Below are 21,342 nucleotides of genomic sequence, written 5' to 3'. Positions count from 1 at the left end.
TCCCTTGAACTCATTTTATCAATTTATTATATATATAATTCCTTAGCATTCTTTTAATATCGATCAACATCAATTAGTAATTTAGCAGTATTGGTTTCCATTATGCTCAAAATTTTTTTTTGTTTTTTAACTTTATCATCTACTGAGTTAAGACCATCTCTAATGCAAGATATCATTTTTTTTTATGCCAAATCTATATTTTGACATGAGCTATAAGATCATCTCCAATAATGCATTTCATCCAAAATATTTTTTTTTTTACGCAATAATCATTATTTTTCAACTACAATTTTTAACAATCATTTTTTTTTTTTTTTAGTATTTGTATTTTATTTAGTTTATTTGCCTTATTAAAATTAAATAAATAAAAATATTGACATATATATACACACACGCGTGCGCTAGCACAACAGACTTACATATACACACAACAGATATATACATAACTATACACACAACACTAACATATATACATATACACAAGCACAACACCAAATTGGCAACCCATGCGAGGGAGAAGAGAGAAGGAAGAAAGTAATAGCAGATTTGGCAATAGTTATATGTTGTGCTATATTTGGCACAATATTTGACAAAGTTATATTTTGGCAACCCATTTGACATGTCATTAAAGAGTCCATTTTAAATCCACATATTATATTTTTTAAATAACAGTCCAAATAGCAATCCATTGAATTTGCCCTAACAAATTAATTTCAATGTTTACATTTTAACCACCCTGGTTTCATAGATATTTAGTTTGTCACGAGCCAGACATTTTATCAAATAAAGTATGGTTAGCATTTTTTTTTTTTTAACAACCAAACGTTTTGTCAAATAAGGTATAGTTAGCTTATTTGATAAATGTTTTTATCAAATAATATGGTTGGTATATTTGTTTTACTTCTCAATTTTAGAGTTACAAATGAGTCACACGCAAAACATGCGTAAATGATTAAATATATAAAAAAAAATTATTTTTTGCATTTATCATTTTTATTTATCTGTTAATAATTAAGTCTGCAATGGAACCAAATGGGCAATAATACAAACACTCTATCCCAAAAGGTGTTAGAAGGCATGGGTGTTAAAAAAAAAAAAAAAAAAAAAACACTGCAATGGAAATATTTATTTGTTATTATCATTATTTTTTTTTTTGTAATGTTTGACCCTTGAATTTCATTGTATATATATTATTCAATAACCTAGTTTCATTAATTAAAATGATACCTCCAGAATATTGCAAATAATTCGCACATCCGGTCTTGAAAGGAAAAAATATATCACTACGCCCCAAGCTTTAATGGTTACTAACAAATAATATATGCCATGATTTTTATTCTATAATTAAGTTTAGAATATGAAAACCTGATATTGATCTTTGACGTAGCTTAGAGTAAATGGAAATTATTTCGGTAATCAAAATCTATAATGTTTTTTATCCTCTTTGGATGAGTCATATTTCATTTCTTATCCTTCTAGATATGAATAGAAGACGCGAAAGAAAAAATACAAGACTTTATATAAGTTTTAAAATTATAAAACTTTATTTATAATTAACACCCTCTCTTTCATTTGCTTCTAACAAACTAAATAAGATATTTATTTCTTTTATTTTATTTTCCATCTAACTAAAAAAGAGAGGGGATAACACAATTTATTCCCTAAAGATATCTCTTTTTGTATTTTTTTTCTCTTCCTTCAATCCAATGTTCTTCTTTCTTACTAAAAGGAGCATAAAATTTGCCAATAACAACATCCAAAACCATCTATTTTTATATAATTATTTTCGTATATATTTTTTTCTATAACAGTTTTGAAAAATGTTGTCAATAGTTAAATTTTAAACTATGAAGAGTATAGTTTTAGTGGTACTTTCTATGCTTTTAAGTGAAGGACTCGGGATTTAGTTTGTTACATAAGTAATTGTAAGCAACAATGACCTTTCTTGTAGTTTTAAAAATAACATTGTCCATCTGTACTGATTTTCGAAAGTATTAAATGATAATTATATTTATTTATATTTTTATTTACCATCACAACATATGTACACAAATATCTTTTGTAAAATTAGAAGGAAAGTCCTTATCATTTAGGTCTCGTTTGGATGGGATGATTTGAAAATAAAATAAAAGATTGAGAATGATTTGGAGGGATATCTATTGTATGATTTGTATCATTCAAAAAAATGAAAAGATTTGGAGGGAAAAAAAAGTAAGTTAGTAATACTTTCGTAATGTTAAAATTAATCTCCAAAATTATAACATTGAACCACCTCAAAAATTATAAATGGAGGGTATGATAGTAATTCGATGGAGGGTACGATAATAATTCGATGCTATCCTTTCTCTTCTCTCATCTATCTTATAAAAAAAAAAAAAAAAAATACTAACATCAACGTAAATTATTGCTATTATTTCATCTAATGTTATACCTTGGTTTTTTTTTTTTTTTTTTCAAAGTATTCAAAAAGTTATATAGCCCTTTTTTGGCGCAACTCCCCAGTTATTTCCGGTGGGTGAAGAGTTTGAGATTAAAGATTGGGGGAGTTTGAGAGTTGGCAGAAACTCCAGGGGTGTATTTTTAAATTACGCTATTTAGTTTTACCAGCTCACAGACCACAGTTACAGTACCATTGTCTAGCGAGAAGATACATACTACCACGTACGTATTTCTCAATCACTCAATTTAGGGTCCGTGCCTTCGGAGTTTGGACCTTCAAATAAATGCAGCAAGCTCAGATTTGCTCGCTAATTTAGAGAGAGAGAGAGGTGTTCGGTCGCTGTCCAATCTGGCCGGGATCTGACGCCAATTCGCCGGAAAGATGTCTTCCGGCAGGTACATGGCTTACTCACCCTCTCCCTCGACCGCCCCTCACTCTCCTCACATCGGCGGGCTTCGCTCCGCCACCACCGCGATCGTCGAGCAAGAGAAGTATGCTATACTGCTCTCTTCCACAAACCAACTTTTCTCCCCTTACATACATTTACACACACTATAGATCTCGCACAATTCACTTACGATCTTGCACAATTCACTCTATTTTTGAACTGGTTCGATGATTAGGGTTTTGCACCACTTCTATCAATTCGTTTTATTCTATTATGTTTTTTTATAGTATGACTTTGACTGGTTGATTTATTTTGTGTGTATGCATATAGTTTTGATGAATCTGATTTATCTTAGTGGGTTCGGTTCCGTTTGAATGCATAACTAATATCAGTGAGAAGAATTGATGTTCAGTATAACGTGTGTGTTGTAAAGTAGTGATTTTTTAAGATCTAATTCAATTCCTCCCCTGACATAGATCCGAATGATTGTGTTCTAGGGCCGGCTGTATCAAATTCTGGTTTGATATTATTTTCTGGTTGATTATGTAACCTTACTTTTTGTATGGTTGTCTGTAAGAATAAATTTTTATGTAGTGAACTAAGGTCGCTTTGGTTGGTGAGCTTGAACGTCATTTAATTTTGTTTTTGCTCTGCTAGTCATTCATGTTCTGATGTTAAGAATTGTAATTTCCATATATATATTTTTGCTGTTCATTTAGTCTTTGAGGTTGAGATATTGGGCGAGCTGCTTTTAGTGGCTGTGAAAGCAACCAAATTCATCTGGCAATTGCAATTTATTTATTTATTTAATTTTTGCTAGGTATTTTTTTCATTTAGGCACAGTTGGATTTTTAGGGAACATGAATGGCTACATTGCTTTAACATGGAAGTCGATGGTAAATATCAATGCCCAAAAAGATCCACGAAAGAGAATTGTATCAGAACGAGTCTTAAGGAGTTTGAAATCGACACTTCCAATTTGGGTTATTGTTTTTGATGATTGTTTCCATTTGCTGCAATGGCACAGTTTAGGTGATGGAGTTTTATCATCTAATGCTATATTCATCCATAAAGCACAATGAAATCAATGGATATCCACGTGACATCTGAATGAGCCCTTGTTGTTTATTGCATTTGTTATCATCTCACAGTAAGCATTCTCTATGGAAAAGAAAACATTCCTTTAGTTGTATGATTATATTATTGGGTAATTGTGGTAGATTGAATGGGTTTGTTCAAGCATCATCTTTTTTAGAGTATTTTTCTTATTTATTTTATTTATGCTCTTCATTGTTGATGCCGATGCAAGTAATTGTATGAAGTTGTTCCATCTAAAACCAGCTTAAGATGTTTTATTTGATGTGGTTCAAACTCCTGACCTTCCATCACTTCCTATTTTTGTTTTTGTTTTCAGCTTTTCTTTTTTCCTTTAAGTCACAGCCTGATAAAAATTACTTTCATTTACAATCATGATATTTTTTCATGCTTAGGTGTTTGTAGGCATAGTTTCTATTAATAACTGCACAGTGGACTCTAACTAGCTATTATTTTTATAGGTATCTCTCTGAGTTAGTGGCTGAACGTCACAAGCTTAGTCCATTTATGCCTGTACTTCCTCATTGCTATCGGTTGTTGAATCAAGGTGAGTTTGAAGATCTAGACGTGGTTGTACGTGTTATCTAAAAAATTTGGGTAGAAACTTCCAGAAGAAATTCCATTATCTGATACTTTTAGCCATGGGAATTCTGAATGGACAGAAAAAAAAAAAAAAGAAAAAAAAGAAAAAGAAAAGAGGTGACTTAAGGACCTTATGGTGCTTTCTTATAGAGTCAACTAGAAAAACATCGAGATTTTGAACATTCTCATAGGGATCAAAACATTGAGAAATGTAGCATTGAAGATCATTGAAACAATCAAGTCCTTTGCAGATGATTGGTTTCTTGCAAATGTTTACTCATTCGCGTTAGATTAGAAGGAATATTACCTCCCTATTAAACAACACTCCCTGCTGCCAGACTTGTCAACTAGCTCTTCTTTTTTCTATTCACTTGCCTGTGCTCCCTTCCCTAAGTTTAGTTGATTTTCTTGAGCTCATTTGTCATCTCCATCTCTTGAACTTGATCAAGATCTTTAAAGAGTGGCTCTGACATAGTAATTGGTTGAGGAGTTGAAATATCTTCCTTTTAGACTCACTCACTCTACTGATCCAGGAACTAGGGTGGTCTGTGCAACTGCTTCAACTTTCACTCCTTCAGCTGGGGAAAGCAGCTCTGCATGCACTATAATCCCTTGATCGAGGCCAAGTAGTTGGTCAAAGTCTCTATCCATGCCCTACACCATTTGTAGTTCCTTGAGTTAAACTTGACTCTTCGGAGGTTAGTGAGCAGCTTCTTACTAAAGACTAACAAAGACGACAGAATAGTGAGAATTAACTAAAGGAAATAAATCTGGAATGCCATAAGAAACATTTAGAGCTAACAAAAAATTCTCCATTGGTCCTGCTCACAGGAACAAGATCCCTCTTTTCGCCGGCCTCATCCCAATTGCTAGATATATGATTCTCCTCCTCATTTTTAGAATGTGGGAGATTCATTATCCTTTTGAGAGGAAAAAGGTATTCCTCTGACCATGTTTCAAGGTATGACAATATAGTGCTCTTAGAGGACAAGTTCTTTACTAAACTCTTTTCTAGCACACCTGTCATTATTATGTAAACTTTTGGACGTAGTTGTTCAGGCCAAAGCTGGAAATGAGTCAAGAAATGACAAGCAGAAAAAGGGAATGAAAAACAATACAATGCTATCCTTATAATCCTAGGGTTAATGGCCACTTCATCATCATTTGGAATGGATTACCATTCTTTTCAAGAGCTGGACTCATGCTTAAAAATCAAACATATTGCTCTCACTCATCTACAATAATTTCCTTGTCCTCATTCTATGGGGAAGTATACAAGAGGGAAAGAAGCTTTGAATCAAATGACAAGTTTTAAGCAAGAAAGACAAAGAAGAGAGGAGTGGACTTACAGGAAGAATCCTATCTTCTCTCTCTATGGCTGCACAAGGAAGATGAAAATTGAAGAGTCAAGTGAGCAAAGACAAAGATTTAAGGCCATTTTTTTTTCCCAAAAAAAAATGGTAAAGTAATGATCACTTGAGAAACAATTCACGCCCTTCAAATGGTAAATCTTTTCTCTTGGTGGATGGTCTGACTGATCAGAATGGTTGCATGACCACAAGTTGCCAAGGGCGTGACTGGAGACAAAGTGCCAATGATGCCAAAATTCACAGGCTTATTTCCCCTTTTTAGGGCTACATTAGCCCTAAACACGAATAAGTAGGCAATCGTAAAGGGTAAATTTAACGCCATTCAGATTACAACATGTGGCATATGTGTATGGCATGCACTATAGAAACACAAACATTGTAATTGTAAAGGAATCCGTAGTGCATTTATGAACTAGAAAAATAAGCAGCAGATTATGAAGAATTTTTAGGAATTCCTACTTGAGCTTTGCCACATAACGAATATCATCAGGGATAAATCACCAGTTATGCTACCCTCATTGTTTTTGGTCCAGACTGTGCCAGGAAACAGCTCTTTTGAGTTTTGACCTATTTGTATAACCTGATCTGCTGCTTGCTGTAAAAGCTAAGCTAGATGGATATCCTGATTATTCGAGGAAATTGTGCTGATGTAAGAAATGAGTTTTGTGAGTCTAAGACACTTCAAACATAATGATAATTGTTTAAAAGAAAAGGTTAAAGAAAAAACATTTTGGTTTCTTAACAAATTGTTGGGAAGAGATAATTGTTTGCGTTCAATTTTGGTTAAATTAACATCAAAAGTGAGTCTTTGTTTCCGTTCTCTTGTGGATTTGATTTCTTCCATATTCAAAGGTTTTGCAATATCTATTCAACTGCATCAGCTAATGCATCTCAAGAGTTATTAATCCCTCTTATGAACTCATTTTCTTTTATTTGATGCTTGCTTTCTGGGAAGCCTGTGTTAGAGTGAGATCCAGGGAGTCTTTAGAAATAAAAACGGTAGGTCTTGCTTACATCTTGAATTCTTTTTGGTGGGATGATTATGATAAAGCTTAAAATTGAGGCTCTTCTTTATGGTTATAAGATGGCAGAAGAATGGGCATATGTAACCCTGTCATAATATAATTTCCCTCTAATGTTCAAAGGAGGTTGAAATGGTTTGGCTGGTACTTGGAATTCGTTTTCTAGTTAAGGAGCTTCTTGACATATCAAGATCTTTGGCCTGTAGTTTTTGTGGGGTTCCAAGTTTGGCTGGTTCAGATGCTAATTTCCTTGCCAAAAGAACTTCCTCAATAAAGAGGCATATTTTTGGTTGGGATTGATTTGGATACCTGAATAATTTTTTGTTTTCATTGTTCTTTTTCATCATCTTCTATTGTCGTGGAGGAGTCCTCTTGTTCAATTCTTTTCATTAAATTAATTTTTTAATTTGGTTGGGTTTTCAGGCCAATATTGGCTTAATTATAATGTTTATAAATAATGTTCAGCTAGGTATTTGTTACAAAAAATGTTCAATTAGATATGTAATCTTCTATTTTTGCGGGTCGAAACGGGAAACAAGCTCCGTATGCAGAGGTAAGGCTGCGTACATCTAACCCTCCCTTGACCACGCAATGGCGGGGTCTCGTGCATTGCTCATGCCCTTATAAATGAAGTTCAATATAGATGTTTCAAATACTTGGTTGTAATGCATTTAAGATTTTGGTTGCTTTTAATCATCAGTAGTTTAGTTAGATATGCAATTTCCTCGTATAACCTTCTTCTTGCATGGCTTATGCAAAGTGCAAACTAATAATCTGGCAAATTGTTTGTGGATGTGTACGGACCATTTAGTTATAAGCTAAAACAGGATATAACTTGACTACATTTTTTTTTTCATTCGTCCCAGGTGCATTCTTCTGAAAGATTAAGTTCGTTACATCGGGGAACCATTGATTTTAACTGACCCATTAAACAATCAGTGTTGTCTGTCCCATTTTGTGGTGACTGCTAACTAATTTTTTAACAAATGCTAACTGGTACATCTTATTCTTGAAAATTGACATTTTTGGAGCAGAAATATTGCGTGTAACCAATCTGTTGGGGAATGCGTCAGTTTTAGATCAAAGTGGGCTTGAACATGCTAGCCCTCTAGCTTCAGGAGGAATATTTTCAAATGGAGGAGCTAATTTGAACAGATGGGCATCAGCCGCATCACCGATTCAATCAGAAGTACGGATACTAACCATCATTAACATAACTTTTGTTCCATCTAATTTTACTGTTTTCACAAGTATTTCTGACAAAATCTTATTTACCTTTCATGCTAACTTAATTACTCTATTTGAGTGCTTGTATCCTGAAATCCCACTTCTATCGTGACAGGTAGTTTGAGGCTAACATCATCAAGAAACTTACCTAGGTTCATTTTGGTGTCCTTATTCAGATATTCAATTATAATTATATAGTTGGCCAACCTTGTTTGTACGGGATAAAGGCAAGGATGATGAATTATAATTATAAAGTTGTCCCTTGCCGTTGTTTTTTCTAATTGTCAAAAGGATGATACCTAGTACATGACATAATTGTATATTTGAGTACTTTCTGGCCTAGAACTGCATTACTGGCTAAGAGTGGAAGTCCTTAATCTGAGGTATTGAGTGGACTTGTTCAATATCTAGGAAGGTAGAGACAACAGGAAGACCTGTTCTTATTGTGTATTATTGCTGACTCTTTAATCTAAAAGTAGTGTTATATATTTTATTGTTGACTCTTCAATCTAATAAGTAGTGTTATTTAATTCTTGCAACCGCAGGAGACTTATTGGGAAAAACGGTTTCATTAGTTTCGGTTACTAAGTAACCGTCTTAATTTATCATGGGTTGAAATGGCTGTTAAAGATGCTTTTGTGTGATGCAAGACAACCTTATGACTCTTTTTAGTAGTTGTAAAGTGGATTGAACATTTTGGTTTCAGTGCTCTGGTTTCAGATCAATAGGAGCCCAATAACCTGAAGGTCTTCTACAATTATTCAAATTTTTTGGCATATGTTTCTAGTGTTCTATTGCTATATTTGTTGAGGTGCTCTTATTTAATTATGTGGTTCTCTTGTATTTATGCATTTACTTGTTCAGCTGCTCTAAGGTATTCTTTTTTTCTTTTTAAACCTTGGAGATGTCTGCCTCTGTGCCGCATAAAGATCTGTTCTTTCTTTTTAATAATGTTTGAAAATTTACTGTGCAGATGTCAGGTCTCTTACAGCCTTCATCTGCACAAAACTGGCTTAGTTCTCAAGGTAGCTCATCTGGTCTCATAGTGAAGAGAACGATCAGGGTGGATATTCCTGTTGACCACTATCCCAATGTATGAATTATTTTCTTGCTCCAGTGTCCTTTTTGATGTTGTAGTTCTTCTGAATTTGATGTTGAACTTCCTGTTGCCAACTTCTTGTTGCAGTACAATTTTGTTGGACGCCTCCTTGGCCCTAGAGGGAACTCTCTCAAGCGAGTGGAAGCAAGTACTGACTGCCGTGTTTTGATCAGAGGACGTGGTTGCATCAAAGATCCTGCTAAAGTAATAATAATGAGTATTTTTTCGATATTGCTGATTCTACACAATGGCATGTTTTCTTTGGTGCTACCATATTTATACATGAAAGACCAAGTAAAAGAAAATTGAAGAAACCATTATTTTTGCATTCTGGTAGCAAACTTTTTTTCTCTTTCAAAATGAAGGACCTTTCAGACAGGAAGATTTGAATGCTCTCTGTTGTACCTTTTGATCATATCAACCAAGGATTTTTTTATTTTTTATTTTTATTTTTTTTAATGATAATGAGCCAGGATATATTCAGTGTTTTCAACTTCTTTGGACCTTGATCAAAACAAACATTTGGATCAGGAAAAGTCTACATGTAGCTCGGTCAACTATTCTGCTTTAACTTCACAATTTCACATTGGATGCTGAATCATATTATAGATTCTCAATACCTTGTCAGACGATTAATTAATTTAAATATTCAGCAACTTTATATTGGTAAGAAAGAGCTATGATAATTACTCAGGGTTTAAAAAACTTATTTGGACTAATAGCCAACCGCTTGATTTGGTTTGGTTTATGCAGGGTGCTGGGACCTCAAACAGAAAAGTACAATTTTCATCCACAAAAATTATATATGTAGTTGCTATCCTTCCAATCCGACTTCTAATTAGATGATTTAGTAACTTTATAAATTCTTAGTACCTAGTCAGATCTTGACATTATAACAGTCATGCAACCGTATGTTGATGGGTATTACGTTTTCCCTTTTTGAATGCTTTCTTCCTGTTAAAAGCCTTTAGCAGATTAGCCTAGAGAATATAGAACTGCATTAAATGATACTTAGAAGTAGGGGAAACATTGAGATAAATTTTTGACACGGTAGCCAAATTTTGTCAAGTGAAATCACTATATGTAATTATTTCACTGATCAATTCTTCCTGATATCTGCTATGAATGCTTCCTAACTCCATTCTCTACTCTGATGTAAGCTCCAGTTGTATATTCTGTACATGCCATTGGCAACAAGTTTGATTAATCATTTTGAATAGCATTCTTTCTTCAATTTGCGAGTTTCTTCAAAGTTGTTCGTGAACTTACATATCTCTTTCTTTATTATTATTAATGTTTTTTATTTTTCATTTCCCGTGCAATGTCAATATAATTTGTTTATTATTATTTGAAGGAAGAGATGATGAGAGGAAAGCCGGGGTATGAGCATCTGAATGAACCTCTCCACATACTTGTCGAGGCAGAATTACCAGTTGAGATTATTGATGCTAGGCTAATGCAAGCACGTGAGATTCTTGAAGATCTGCTCAAGCCCATGGTAACTTTCTTCCCCCTCCCTAATGGCCTAAATAATTCATCTTGAAGACCTTCGTCTTTATTGCAGTCCTTGCCCATATTTGCTGGGAATGCTAATTGATGTATTAATATTCTTCCATCATGCAGGATGAATCTCAGGATTTCTATAAGAAACATCAACTACGGGAGCTCGCATTGATTAATGGTACACTTCGTGACGAAGGTTCTCAAATGTCTGGTTCTGTGTCCCCCTTCCACAACAGCCTTGGTATGAAGAGGGCCAAGACGAGGGGGTAGTGGAAATCCTCATTTGTGCGCTTTTGGAACTTGTCCGTTAGTCTCTTAAGGCGGTGCTGTGCAGCCAATGCCTCCAACTGCCATCGGGGCACTGGCTTTGAAATGTGCCAGTTCTAATTTGTTTGCGTGTGATATGAAGTGTTATTTATCTTTCTATTTGGGGGAGGTTTAATTGACAGTGTCCATGTTGCTTTAGGCAGTTTGGGTAGAACATTCTCTCTCCCAGACTGTCGTTTATCCTAAGCTTGTGATGATGGCTTTGTTACAGGGGAGATTTCTGTGAGAATTAAGGTATGGTTTGTATACTGAAAGTGAGGCAAACAATGTCTGCCTTGTGCATATTGTTTAGGTCAAGTGTTATGTTACTAGTAGTAGCATAGGTGGTATTGAAGATTTGTTGAACTCATTCTTTCTCGGTGGTTCTTTAGTGAAATGGTACTATGTTCTCCAGTTGTTCTGTTCTGGGTTATAACTCTTACTGAGTTTATTTTAATCTGCTGAAACTATCGTCAGGATTATCCGCATTGAGCACAAAAAATATAATTCTAATACATATATAAGCAAACTTCTTCAGAGAGAGAGAGAGAGGGTAAAACAAAGTTGGTTCAGTATTATTGGGTTCTGTGCTACATCCACCATGATGGACAAAACTTTTTTGTTTCTGTTTGGGATCTACTCGCAAGTCCTCATGTTTAACAATTATATACTCGCTTCATTCCAATTTAACGTCATGGAATGTTTTTGTTTCTATTCTTTGGTTTGTTAACTTACTTTAAATGTTTTTGTTTCTATTTTTTTGTTTGGTAACTATTCTTTTCTATTATCTAATAATGGTGATTTCACTAATTCATTTCACTTGTCAACTAAAGGAATTATCATTCTATTCCCACTTTAAAAATAATAATAATAAATGAATGAATAAAAAAAGTATTTTATTCCTATTTTATTTCATTCAACCACACCAAACTAGTCTTAATAATGACACTTATATTGGGACGGAAAGAGTATATATTTTCGATGTCGGTGGTATATTTCATAATCCACCGTAGAACGCATATATATACGTAACAAATACAATTCCTGTCTCACCAGTATGAATAACTGGGCCTGTATTTACTTTTTGTATTAAAGAATAAGATTTTATTATTATTTTTGAATAAGAAAAAAAAAAAAAAAAAAAATGAAGCAATTTTCTCAGCCTTTTGGCTTAGATCAGTGTGGTACTTTAGTCTCTCTATTCCGTTCAACAAAGCAATCTCAAATTTAAGTTCTCAAAATACTGCGCCAAAAAACAAGGAGCCAATTTTGGTAATGAATAATTAAATACAATATGATTGTGAAGTTATTAAGGATAAAAAAGATATTGCATTTATGAAAAAAAATTCAAACTAGGGGGGATATACGGAGTATTTCTATTACGTGGACCTAATTTTTTCTAATATTTTTTAGATTTCAAAGTCCAAATAAATATGTATTAGTGTACAAATTCCCCACTAAAACATTACGAACTAATTTAGGTTAGGTAAAATCTTTAGAATTTTTTTAAGAAAGAAAATAAAGACTACATACAACTAGACTAAAATACAACCATTTCAATTATTAAAGCTCAATGATAAATAATCCATAATACATGTCTTCAAAATTATTTGAAATATTTCAATAACAATAATTTTTCAATAACAATAATTTGTGAAAGGATTACTAACAAATAACACGCCTAATCAAATTTGTACTCACGTGCATGGCATGGACTCACCTCTCACCGCGACTCGGACTCGAGTACACGCCGTGTGGCCAAAACTTTCATATAAAACTGGTTCGGAGTATTTATTTATTACTATAAATTACAACGACACTCGGACTCAAAGAGTAGTTCGAAACCGAAGATCGACAAACCCTAGCGGTATATCTCTTCTTCTGATACATGTTACATACGTGTGTGTGATTTTATGGTTCGGATGTTAATTGATCAGTACTATTCTCTGATTCTGATATAGTTTTTATTAGGGTTAATATCTGTTCGTGATTTTATAATAATTTTTCTCTAATAATTATATTTTTTCATCAACGGATCATTGTGGTGCCTGCGACTGGATTCTGTAGATGTTGTGAGCGAAGATTTTGTGTTTTTTAATTGTTTTTGTTTTTTTTTGGGGATTTAATGGATTCTGTAGATGCTTAAACAGGTTGAGAGCGAGGATTTTGTTTTTTTGTTTTTGTTATTGTTTTTATTTTTATTTTTTTGGGTTTCGTGTTTATCATCTTTTTGGCTCCTTAGGAAGTGTAGTGAAGTAATGGTAAATTTCAATTACTATTTCGGGTCGAGTTTTTCCAGTTCCACAATCCATTGTTACTTTATATATATATATATATATATATTATTCTTAGACATTAGAGAAAACAAAGGTTTATGGTAATTTGTTTTTTTGTTTTTCCCTTTTTGGTGGGGTTGTGTTCCGTGCTTGGTTGCTTGTTTTTCTTCCCTGGAGGAACAGTGCTTGGTTGCATGTTTTTCTAACCTGGAGGAACAGTCTTATTTATAAGGGGTTGTGTAGAATTTTTCTATTCTTTTCATGGCGTTATTGTGCCCCTTTATGTGTGTATCTACATATGTGGGTTGAATCTAATGAATTTTTTCCCCCAAAATAATAAATCCTATGGTTTCGTTATTTTCCTTAAAGAGGTCAACTTGACTAGACCATTGGGCATGGATTTGATTACTTTCGGCAATGAATAAAATATAAATGGAATGGGATGGTTGTTGCGTTACATGGGGTTCTAGCATTGGATTATTATCATTGAGCTTTAATAATTGAGATTTCCTTTTTCATTTTTAGCAATGAATTGGATGTACATAAATTTTCTGTCTCTTTCTTGGAATGTAGATTGTTTCACTAATTATCAAGATTGGAATTTTCATCTTAATGAATTTTGGGATTTTTGCCAGCTTATCCTTGCCTAAACTCGAGAATCTGTGATGGCTTCAAAGAGGATTCAGAAGGAGTTGAAGGACCTGCAGAAAGATCCTCCTGCTTCATGCAGTGCTGGTTTGCTTTGTTTTACCCTATTTCTTTCTTTTATTTCCGCTATCTTTAAATGCTTGTGATGATAGTGTTGCTCACTTAATTTAGTATCTTCTCTACATACAGACAAATATCAGATGGCTTGTGAGAGTGTCACTTACTGGGAAAAAAAAAATGGAAATAAAAGGATTTATTTAAAAATACTATTCCTTGTGCTTGCTGGTATTTAAATAATCTTGCTTCCTTGTACATATGACTCCCATCTTGTCCTTTTAGGGCACGCTCGCCTACATGTGGTTTGCTTCCCCGATTTGTTATTGATTAATCTTTATTAATTAATATATTAAATTATGACTTATAAAATATATTAAATTCTGATACTCTTGATCTTAAAAAACTCTATTTAGTCCAGTGTGATAATATGTGATCCCCTGAACACTTGTTCCAGCCTTTCAGGGTCCGCAATGCTGTTGCTCTAGGGCAGTCTACCTATCAGTTTCATCTAATGATTGAAACGTCAAAACTGCATTATTAGTGTTTCTAATGATCAGTGCTTTTGTAGGATATGAACTTCTAAAGGCTGGGTTCAATGGACATATGGAATTTTGTGAATGAATTTCGTGATATGGACCTGTGGCGGTTTGTTTGGAGTTTTTCTTTTCTTTAAATAAAATGTTTTAACTTACAAGTCATTGAGTGAGAATAGTGATCTCTTATGATGGTTAAATGATTGCTTTACAATGTTCTTAATTTGAATTTAAGAAAATTCCTAATTCTTAATGTGAGGTTCAATGCCCAATATCAGACATTTACAGTGGCGTAACATGTATTCAAGTTGTTAATTGTCTCTAAATGCCTTTAAATTGTTACTAATATTCTTGCTGCCTCAGTTTGGTGTTTTAAACAAGTGAATGTACATAATCGAAGAGGAACAATTTAGTAGGTGTCCTAAAAGAATATTTGACTCAAAAACTAATAGAAGAGGAAATATGGACCTAAAATCAATGCCTTAGTAGTTAGTTCCTTTGTCGTCTTTAACTTTTTAATCCCCCCATGTTGGGAATAATTTATTGTCATTTATCTTCTTGTCCTCTCACTACATTGTTCAATTTGGTGGTTCAAATATTTTTTAATGTCTTCTTTCCACAACAATTCGTAGTGGTACAAATAATAATAGTTATTGCGAGATTGGTTGCCTTTTATAATCTGGGAACCTTGTTGCCACAAAAATTTCTTATTGATTACTGGTTTGGACTTTATTTCTTAATTGCTTTGGGTGCTTAATTCTCTTTGCTTGGGTCCAATCATCATCTGTGTGTCATATATGTATCCATGTGCAGTGTGCACATGTATTGGGTTGTTCAAGCACTACATATATATATGCACACATATATCTTTTTATATTTTGAGTCCTTTCTTCTTGTGATATTTTAAAAGGTTGTTATTGGTTATTTTATTTAGTTTAGTTCGTGGATAGATGGTGGGTTTGTTATATGCACCCTCTGGTCAAATATTTTGAATGCAAGGCCTAAATTGTTGGAGTAAAATATAAAAGCTATTAATGTATCTTGTTTATTTACTGGTTGTGCTAAAAAAATGTCATCCTAGTTTTGGTTTATAACACAAATGTTCTATATTCTATAGGCCCTGTTGGGGAGGACATGTTCCACTGGCAAGCAACGATTATGGGCCCAACTGATAGCCCATTTGCAGGGGGTGTGTTTCTTGTATCTATTCACTTCCCACCGGATTACCCGTTTAAGCCACCAAAGGTAATAACTATTTTATGACATGTCTTAGATGATTTATGTATATATCCTCTCTTTACATGTTTATCTGCCCCTCTTTATACGTCCTTGTGTGTATCTTTTTTTTTATATTACTGTGTGATTACTTATTTTGTGTGTTATGTTCTAACATATTTGAACCATGTGTGGTGCTTCTTTTATCCTTTTTTGACGTTTGTTCTACTTATACTTATTTGTGTTCCCGATTAACTTGTGTCACCATATGGTGATATTGTTTTTGATTGTATGTATTCCCTTGAGCTTCAATAAGTTTGTTGTGTCTATAATATATGAAAGTGTCACTTTCTTAGTGTGAGCACTATACTCCACCTTGCTATGTGTTTCTTACATGGCGGTCCTCTTGGCACACTTCACTTTCTGTTGTGTCATCATTATTGACCACTCACCTCCACCTCGCTACTGTCAATGGCCTGAGTCTCATCCCTGATCCCTCAAGCGTCTCCTCAACATAGAGATATGAAAAACATCATGAACTGCTGATAAACTAGAAGACAAAGCCAATCTATATGCCACTTCTCCAATCCTTTTCGTGATATCAAAAGGTCCTATAAACCGACAAGCCAACTTCCCTTTTGTTCCACCAAATCTTACAAGTCCCTTCGCAGAGGAGACTTTCAAGAACACCAAATCTCCCACACTAAACTCCCTTTGTAGGTGGGTTTAAATTCACAGTGAACTTGTAGAAATCAAGAATAGTACAATAACTCATAGGTGAGTTATGCCTTGATGTTACATCTATTGAGACACCTATTTGCGTTGTGGATTGTATGGTGGAACGGTTAAGGCGAATGGAGATGCCTTTAGTGAAGGTGTAGTGGAATCATCATGATGAGAGGGAGGCTACATAGTAGTTGAAGAGTCAAAGATGATGGAAAAGTACCAACGGCTCTTCGAATAAGGTATGCAAATTTGATTATCGCAAATAGTGACCCTTGGTAAGATGTCTTTGGATCTTGAGGACCTGATCAAATAAGTATTGAAGATTGTAAAATGAAGAAGTCTATTAAGTTTCTCCTATCCAGATGGATAGGTAATAATGCACCCTGAATTCCTGAAAAGATCCTTGATTAAGCTAAAGGCTATATCAGAATTAGCACATCAGTTGACATTCCTATGTTAATTCAGTCCTTTGCTTGTTGAGAAAGACACGTTGTCAACCACGAGACCTCGTACGCTTTGTGTTTGATAATGTGCGATAATTTTCTTAATCTTCATAATTTAGATGTTAGAAATAAGACCATTTCTAAGAGAAAACAAGTTGATTAAGTGGTAATCATTTTGGTTATTGAATTTTTTGATTCTAATGTTGCATGCTTTGAACTTCAAAGAATGGATAATTTTTTTTGCTCCACATATAATTTTTTGTTTTTGCTAGGCATAAAGCAGATGCCCAGAGAGGCTTGTAGTCTCTACCCCCCTCCCCTTTACTGGTCATTTCCCGAACTAAATAAAAGAAAAGGAAGGTGCGGTATGCCGAATATTCAAGCAGGGAGAAATAGTCTTTGTTAGTTATACCACATTAATTAAAGTTTACTATTACAATTTGGGCCAGTTTACTAACGCTTTTACTTTCTTATTTTTACTTTCTCCAAAAGTAAAATCATACTTTTCATTCCTTGAGTCGAAATAGAAAGTAAAATGATGTTTAATAAGAAGATTTTATTTTTAATATTTTAAAAGCAAAAACAGAAAGGAAGTTTAATAATTTTGATTTTAATTTTGTTTCCCTGCTATCTTTCTCTATCTAATTTTTTTTTTTTAAATTTTTTATCTGGGTTTGATTATGATGAGTGGAGATTTTAGCAATAGTGATAAATCAGAACATCAGAAAAATTGGTGTGAACCAACCAATTGGCAGATTCATTACTCTGGTTGATTCCTCCGCTTCTATTGTGCCTCCTTTGTTTGCAATCAAAGACACAATGGTTTCGAACCCTGTAACTCTTTCCCGTAAAGCTCTACCCTTGTTCAGGGTTTTGGGATTCTCTCGCACACCTTTTTCACATTTTGCTAACCAGACCAAAATCCCCACAAATCCACTTCAGATAAGTGGTTTCAAGAGTTCTTCAACCAATTAAGACTAAATCCAAGGAAATATGTGAACAAAGGGAAGATAAAGAGAAATTGCTATTGGAGAGGAAAAACAAACAAAAGGAAAAAAAAGAAAGGCTACGAAAGGGAAAAAAAAGAAAGGCTGCCTTAGCTTCTGAGATTGGCGCTTGCTCTTGTCCTGATTCGGTTTTTTTTTTTTTTTGATTACCTTATTCTTCTTGGGCGGTGACAAGTGGTTGAACAACAGTGAGCTTTACGAATTCGTCGGGAAAGGACGTGTGTTTTTCTGAGATTGGAGCTTGCTCTTGTCCTGATTCGGGTTTTTTTTTTTTTTTTTTGATTACCTTATTCTTCTTGGGCTGTGACAAGTGGTTGAACAGCAGTGAGCTTTACGAATTGGTCGGGAAAGGACGTGAAAACACAGCTTGTCGCCGATGATGGAGAGTCGACTTTGCCTTTCTCTGATTCGCCTTTATGTGACTGGTTCAAGTTAATTTGGATATATTATTGATGGGTATGAGAGAGGAGAGAGATGGTGGTGGCGGTGGCCATGGTTAGGAGGAGGTGGGTGGAGGCAATGGTGGCGGCGGTGGCCATGGTGGGGGGAGGCAGCATGGAGCAATTGGTGATGCTAATTTTTGAGTTTTACAGTAGAGAAAGTACTTCTTGTAAACAGTGTAGAAAGTAGAGAAAGTAACAAATCCTCACTTTCTCTTTCCTTCATTAAATATGAAAGTACTTTCTAAAAGGCGAAAAGTAAAACTATATTAGTAAACATAATTTTCACTTTTACTTCACAATTTTAGGAATTGACACTAAAAATCAGAAAGTAAAAGCGTTAGTAAACAGGCCCTTTGTGTACCCTGATCATGGTATTTAGTTCCATTACTTAGCCAAGTTAAATATGCAACATGGTTAGGCCGCCTTTTTTTTTTTTCTTTTTTCTTTTTTCTTTTTTTGTTCTTCTGTTTTGGTGTTTTCTTAGCAATTTCCCCCCATAAGTCACAAGTATTTACTAGTGGAATCTACCGAGTCTTGTGGTGGGTAATTATTATAACCTTGACTTGATAGCTAATAGTTTTGTGGCTTGACTGACACAGGAAAAAATTCTATTCATGTATAGTCTACTTTAAGTAGTTGAGAACAACTACCAATTCTTTATAAATATAATAATGCTAATAATTAACTGACTTTTGGAGCAACCAACTTGATGTTGGATGACTAATAACTTTGTTGATTAATATTTAGTATTTGTTAAAGGACCCGTGATATTAATTATTACAGAATGGAAACACACAGAGAAATGTGAGACTTACAATGAACATGCATTTGCTGATGGTATATGTATTTACCCAAAAGGGAATATGAATATGGCATTTGTTGACCATGTATCTGGCAGGTTTCTTTCCGCACCAGAGTTTATCACCCTAACATTAACAGCAATGGTAGCATTTGCCTCGACATTCTTAAAGAGCAGTGGAGCCCTGCCCTTACCATATCTAAGGTAATGTATAACTATCCACTTGTTTATGTGCTCGTATAGATACATTTGTTCTATAGTGTTGTATGGTGATTTATTTTTAGGTTATTGTTAGCATTATTTATACATGCAGGCTGGCCCAATCACTAGGCAATTTAAGCAATTGCGAGTGTCTCACATGGAAAATGCACAAGCAGATCTCATGTTTGTCACATTGTAGTTTTTCTTATTATTTACTATTCTTCCAATTGCTTAAAAATGTTGAATTTGAAGAAAACTCTTTCCCATTCTTAAATTATATTGAAGAAAAAATTCCAATAGGTTCTCTTTCCTCAATGCTTTTCATCCCATTGTAGATTTTCTTCATATTTGCTGTTACCTTTTCTTGTTAGGAATATTTGCACTCCTTTCTTTTATTCTTGCACTCTACTTGGTTTTTGAATAAAAGAAATGACAGTTACTTTTGACAACCTTTTGTGATGCTTATTGAGTGTGAGAATCGTTTGAATGACAATTTTGGAGTGTGGAGTCTTCTCTACATTTTTCTCGCAATCTTTATGGGTGTTGCCAAAACCATAGTATATCATTCCTCTAATTGTACGACACATGAAAGTTCTGCATTTTAAATTTTTTTCCAGAACTATCAGAGCCCAACTTAGACATAAAGCCCAACTTACCCCCCCTCTTTCTTCCCTTCCTACCAGTCTTGAACCCTTGACATGGGACTTGAGAGTTAACTAGATAAGATCCAAAGTCACCAAGACACAGGTAGACCAGTATCTCATTCCTTTTTCATGATGCCTGGAAGTTTTTCGTTTGATTATTATTATTATTATTATTATTATTTTTATAAACAACTACAAATGCCAACCAGGAAAATTTAGACATAGTTAAAAAAATAAGAGGCCAATGGCAATGCTGTAGCTGATTACCTGGCAGCAACAACATTTCATAACCGAATTTTTTTAAACATAAACCCAAACCAAGCCATTGAGCAATATCTGCTGCTACTAGTGACGGCCTTTAAGGTTTGGGGTTGTTTTGTTGGAAATTTGGTCAGAGTTTTGAAATTTCACTACCGAGGCCTCTTGAGTTGTTTTTGGCCAGCCTTGTATTGTGTACATGGTAATCATCTTGGTTTATGAGCATCATTTGTATGTTTACAGTATAAGTGAGTTTGATCTTTCATTGAAAAATTAGAACAGCTGTGTTGTATAGGTGTTTGATTCCAGGGAATATGTTTAATCTGTAACCGATATAGTAAAAATAATGATTACACTGTTGGTTTGCAGGTGTTGTTGTCAATATGCTCGCTGCTGACAGATCCAAACCCAGACGATCCTCTGGTGCCAGAGATTGCTCATATGTACAAGACTGACAGAGCCAAGTACGAGACTACTGCTCGATCCTGGACCCAGAAGTATGCCATGGGATAAGAGTGCTTAATTCATCTCTCGTCATCCTATATCCAACTTGTCCTAGTAGTAAATAAATAGAAAAAATGAACACACACCCTAAATATTTAAGAACTCTGGTCATTTTATTTCGTCTCTCCTTGTGTGTTGGGGAGTTAATATATAGTTTCCTGTTAAAACCGAGTTTATATATATATGATATGATATGATATGCTTTGCCTCAATCCCCCCTCTCTCACTCATGGTTAGTAGTATATTGTTGATGGCTCAGATTATAGTGTCCTACACTTCGGAATTGGATTGTGTATATTATGTGTTTCCTGTTTTATATTCAAGGCTAGAAAATGGTCTCTTGTTAAAAAAAAAAAAAAAAAATTGTGTACATCTTTTGTCAATTTAAACCAGTGTTTTTCAGTGTTTGACAAGGGTCTAGTCCCAAACGGAGCCTTAATTCATAATTATATAATAAAATTAACTGACAATTTCTTAGCATAAGATCTTATTGGTCATAGATAATTTAATTACAACTTTGTGGAACACAACTCTCCAGGGTCCACTTGCACTATGC

At 34.2% G+C, this 21,342-nt stretch overlaps 2 protein-coding genes across 2 annotated transcripts; both read left to right on the top strand.

Annotated features, from left to right (window-relative positions):
* Nucleotides 1-2,675: 2,675 nt before the first annotated feature.
* Nucleotides 2,676-11,471, top strand: LOC132308299 (KH domain-containing protein At5g56140-like). Its single transcript, XM_059806341.1, has 7 exons — nt 2,676-2,931; nt 4,385-4,470; nt 7,932-8,086; nt 9,098-9,217; nt 9,311-9,427; nt 10,578-10,721; nt 10,847-11,471. Exons 1-7 carry the CDS (start codon nt 2,822-2,824, stop codon nt 10,994-10,996), a joined length of 882 nt encoding a protein of 293 aa, XP_059662324.1. The 5' UTR covers nt 2,676-2,821; the 3' UTR covers nt 10,997-11,471.
* A 1,271-nt stretch (nt 11,472-12,742) lies between these two features.
* On the top strand, nt 12,743-20,998 carry LOC132308300 (ubiquitin-conjugating enzyme E2-17 kDa-like). The gene is made up of 5 exons (XM_059806342.1): nt 12,743-12,899; nt 13,944-14,043; nt 15,664-15,791; nt 19,279-19,383; nt 20,652-20,998. The coding sequence occupies exons 2-5, from the start codon at nt 13,974-13,976 to the stop codon at nt 20,793-20,795; spliced, it is 447 nt and encodes a 148-aa protein (XP_059662325.1). The 5' UTR covers nt 12,743-12,899; nt 13,944-13,973; the 3' UTR covers nt 20,796-20,998.
* The last annotated feature ends 344 nt before the right edge of the window (nt 20,999-21,342 follow it).

This window comes from Cornus florida, unplaced genomic scaffold, assembly GCF_030987335.1.
Source record: "Cornus florida cultivar Cherokee Brave unplaced genomic scaffold, ASM3098733v1 CherokeeBrave_3.0.0_Hap2_Chr05, whole genome shotgun sequence".
Lineage (NCBI taxonomy): Eukaryota > Viridiplantae > Streptophyta > Magnoliopsida > Cornales > Cornaceae > Cornus > Cornus florida.
This window is presented reverse-complemented; position numbering and strand designations above follow the sequence as displayed.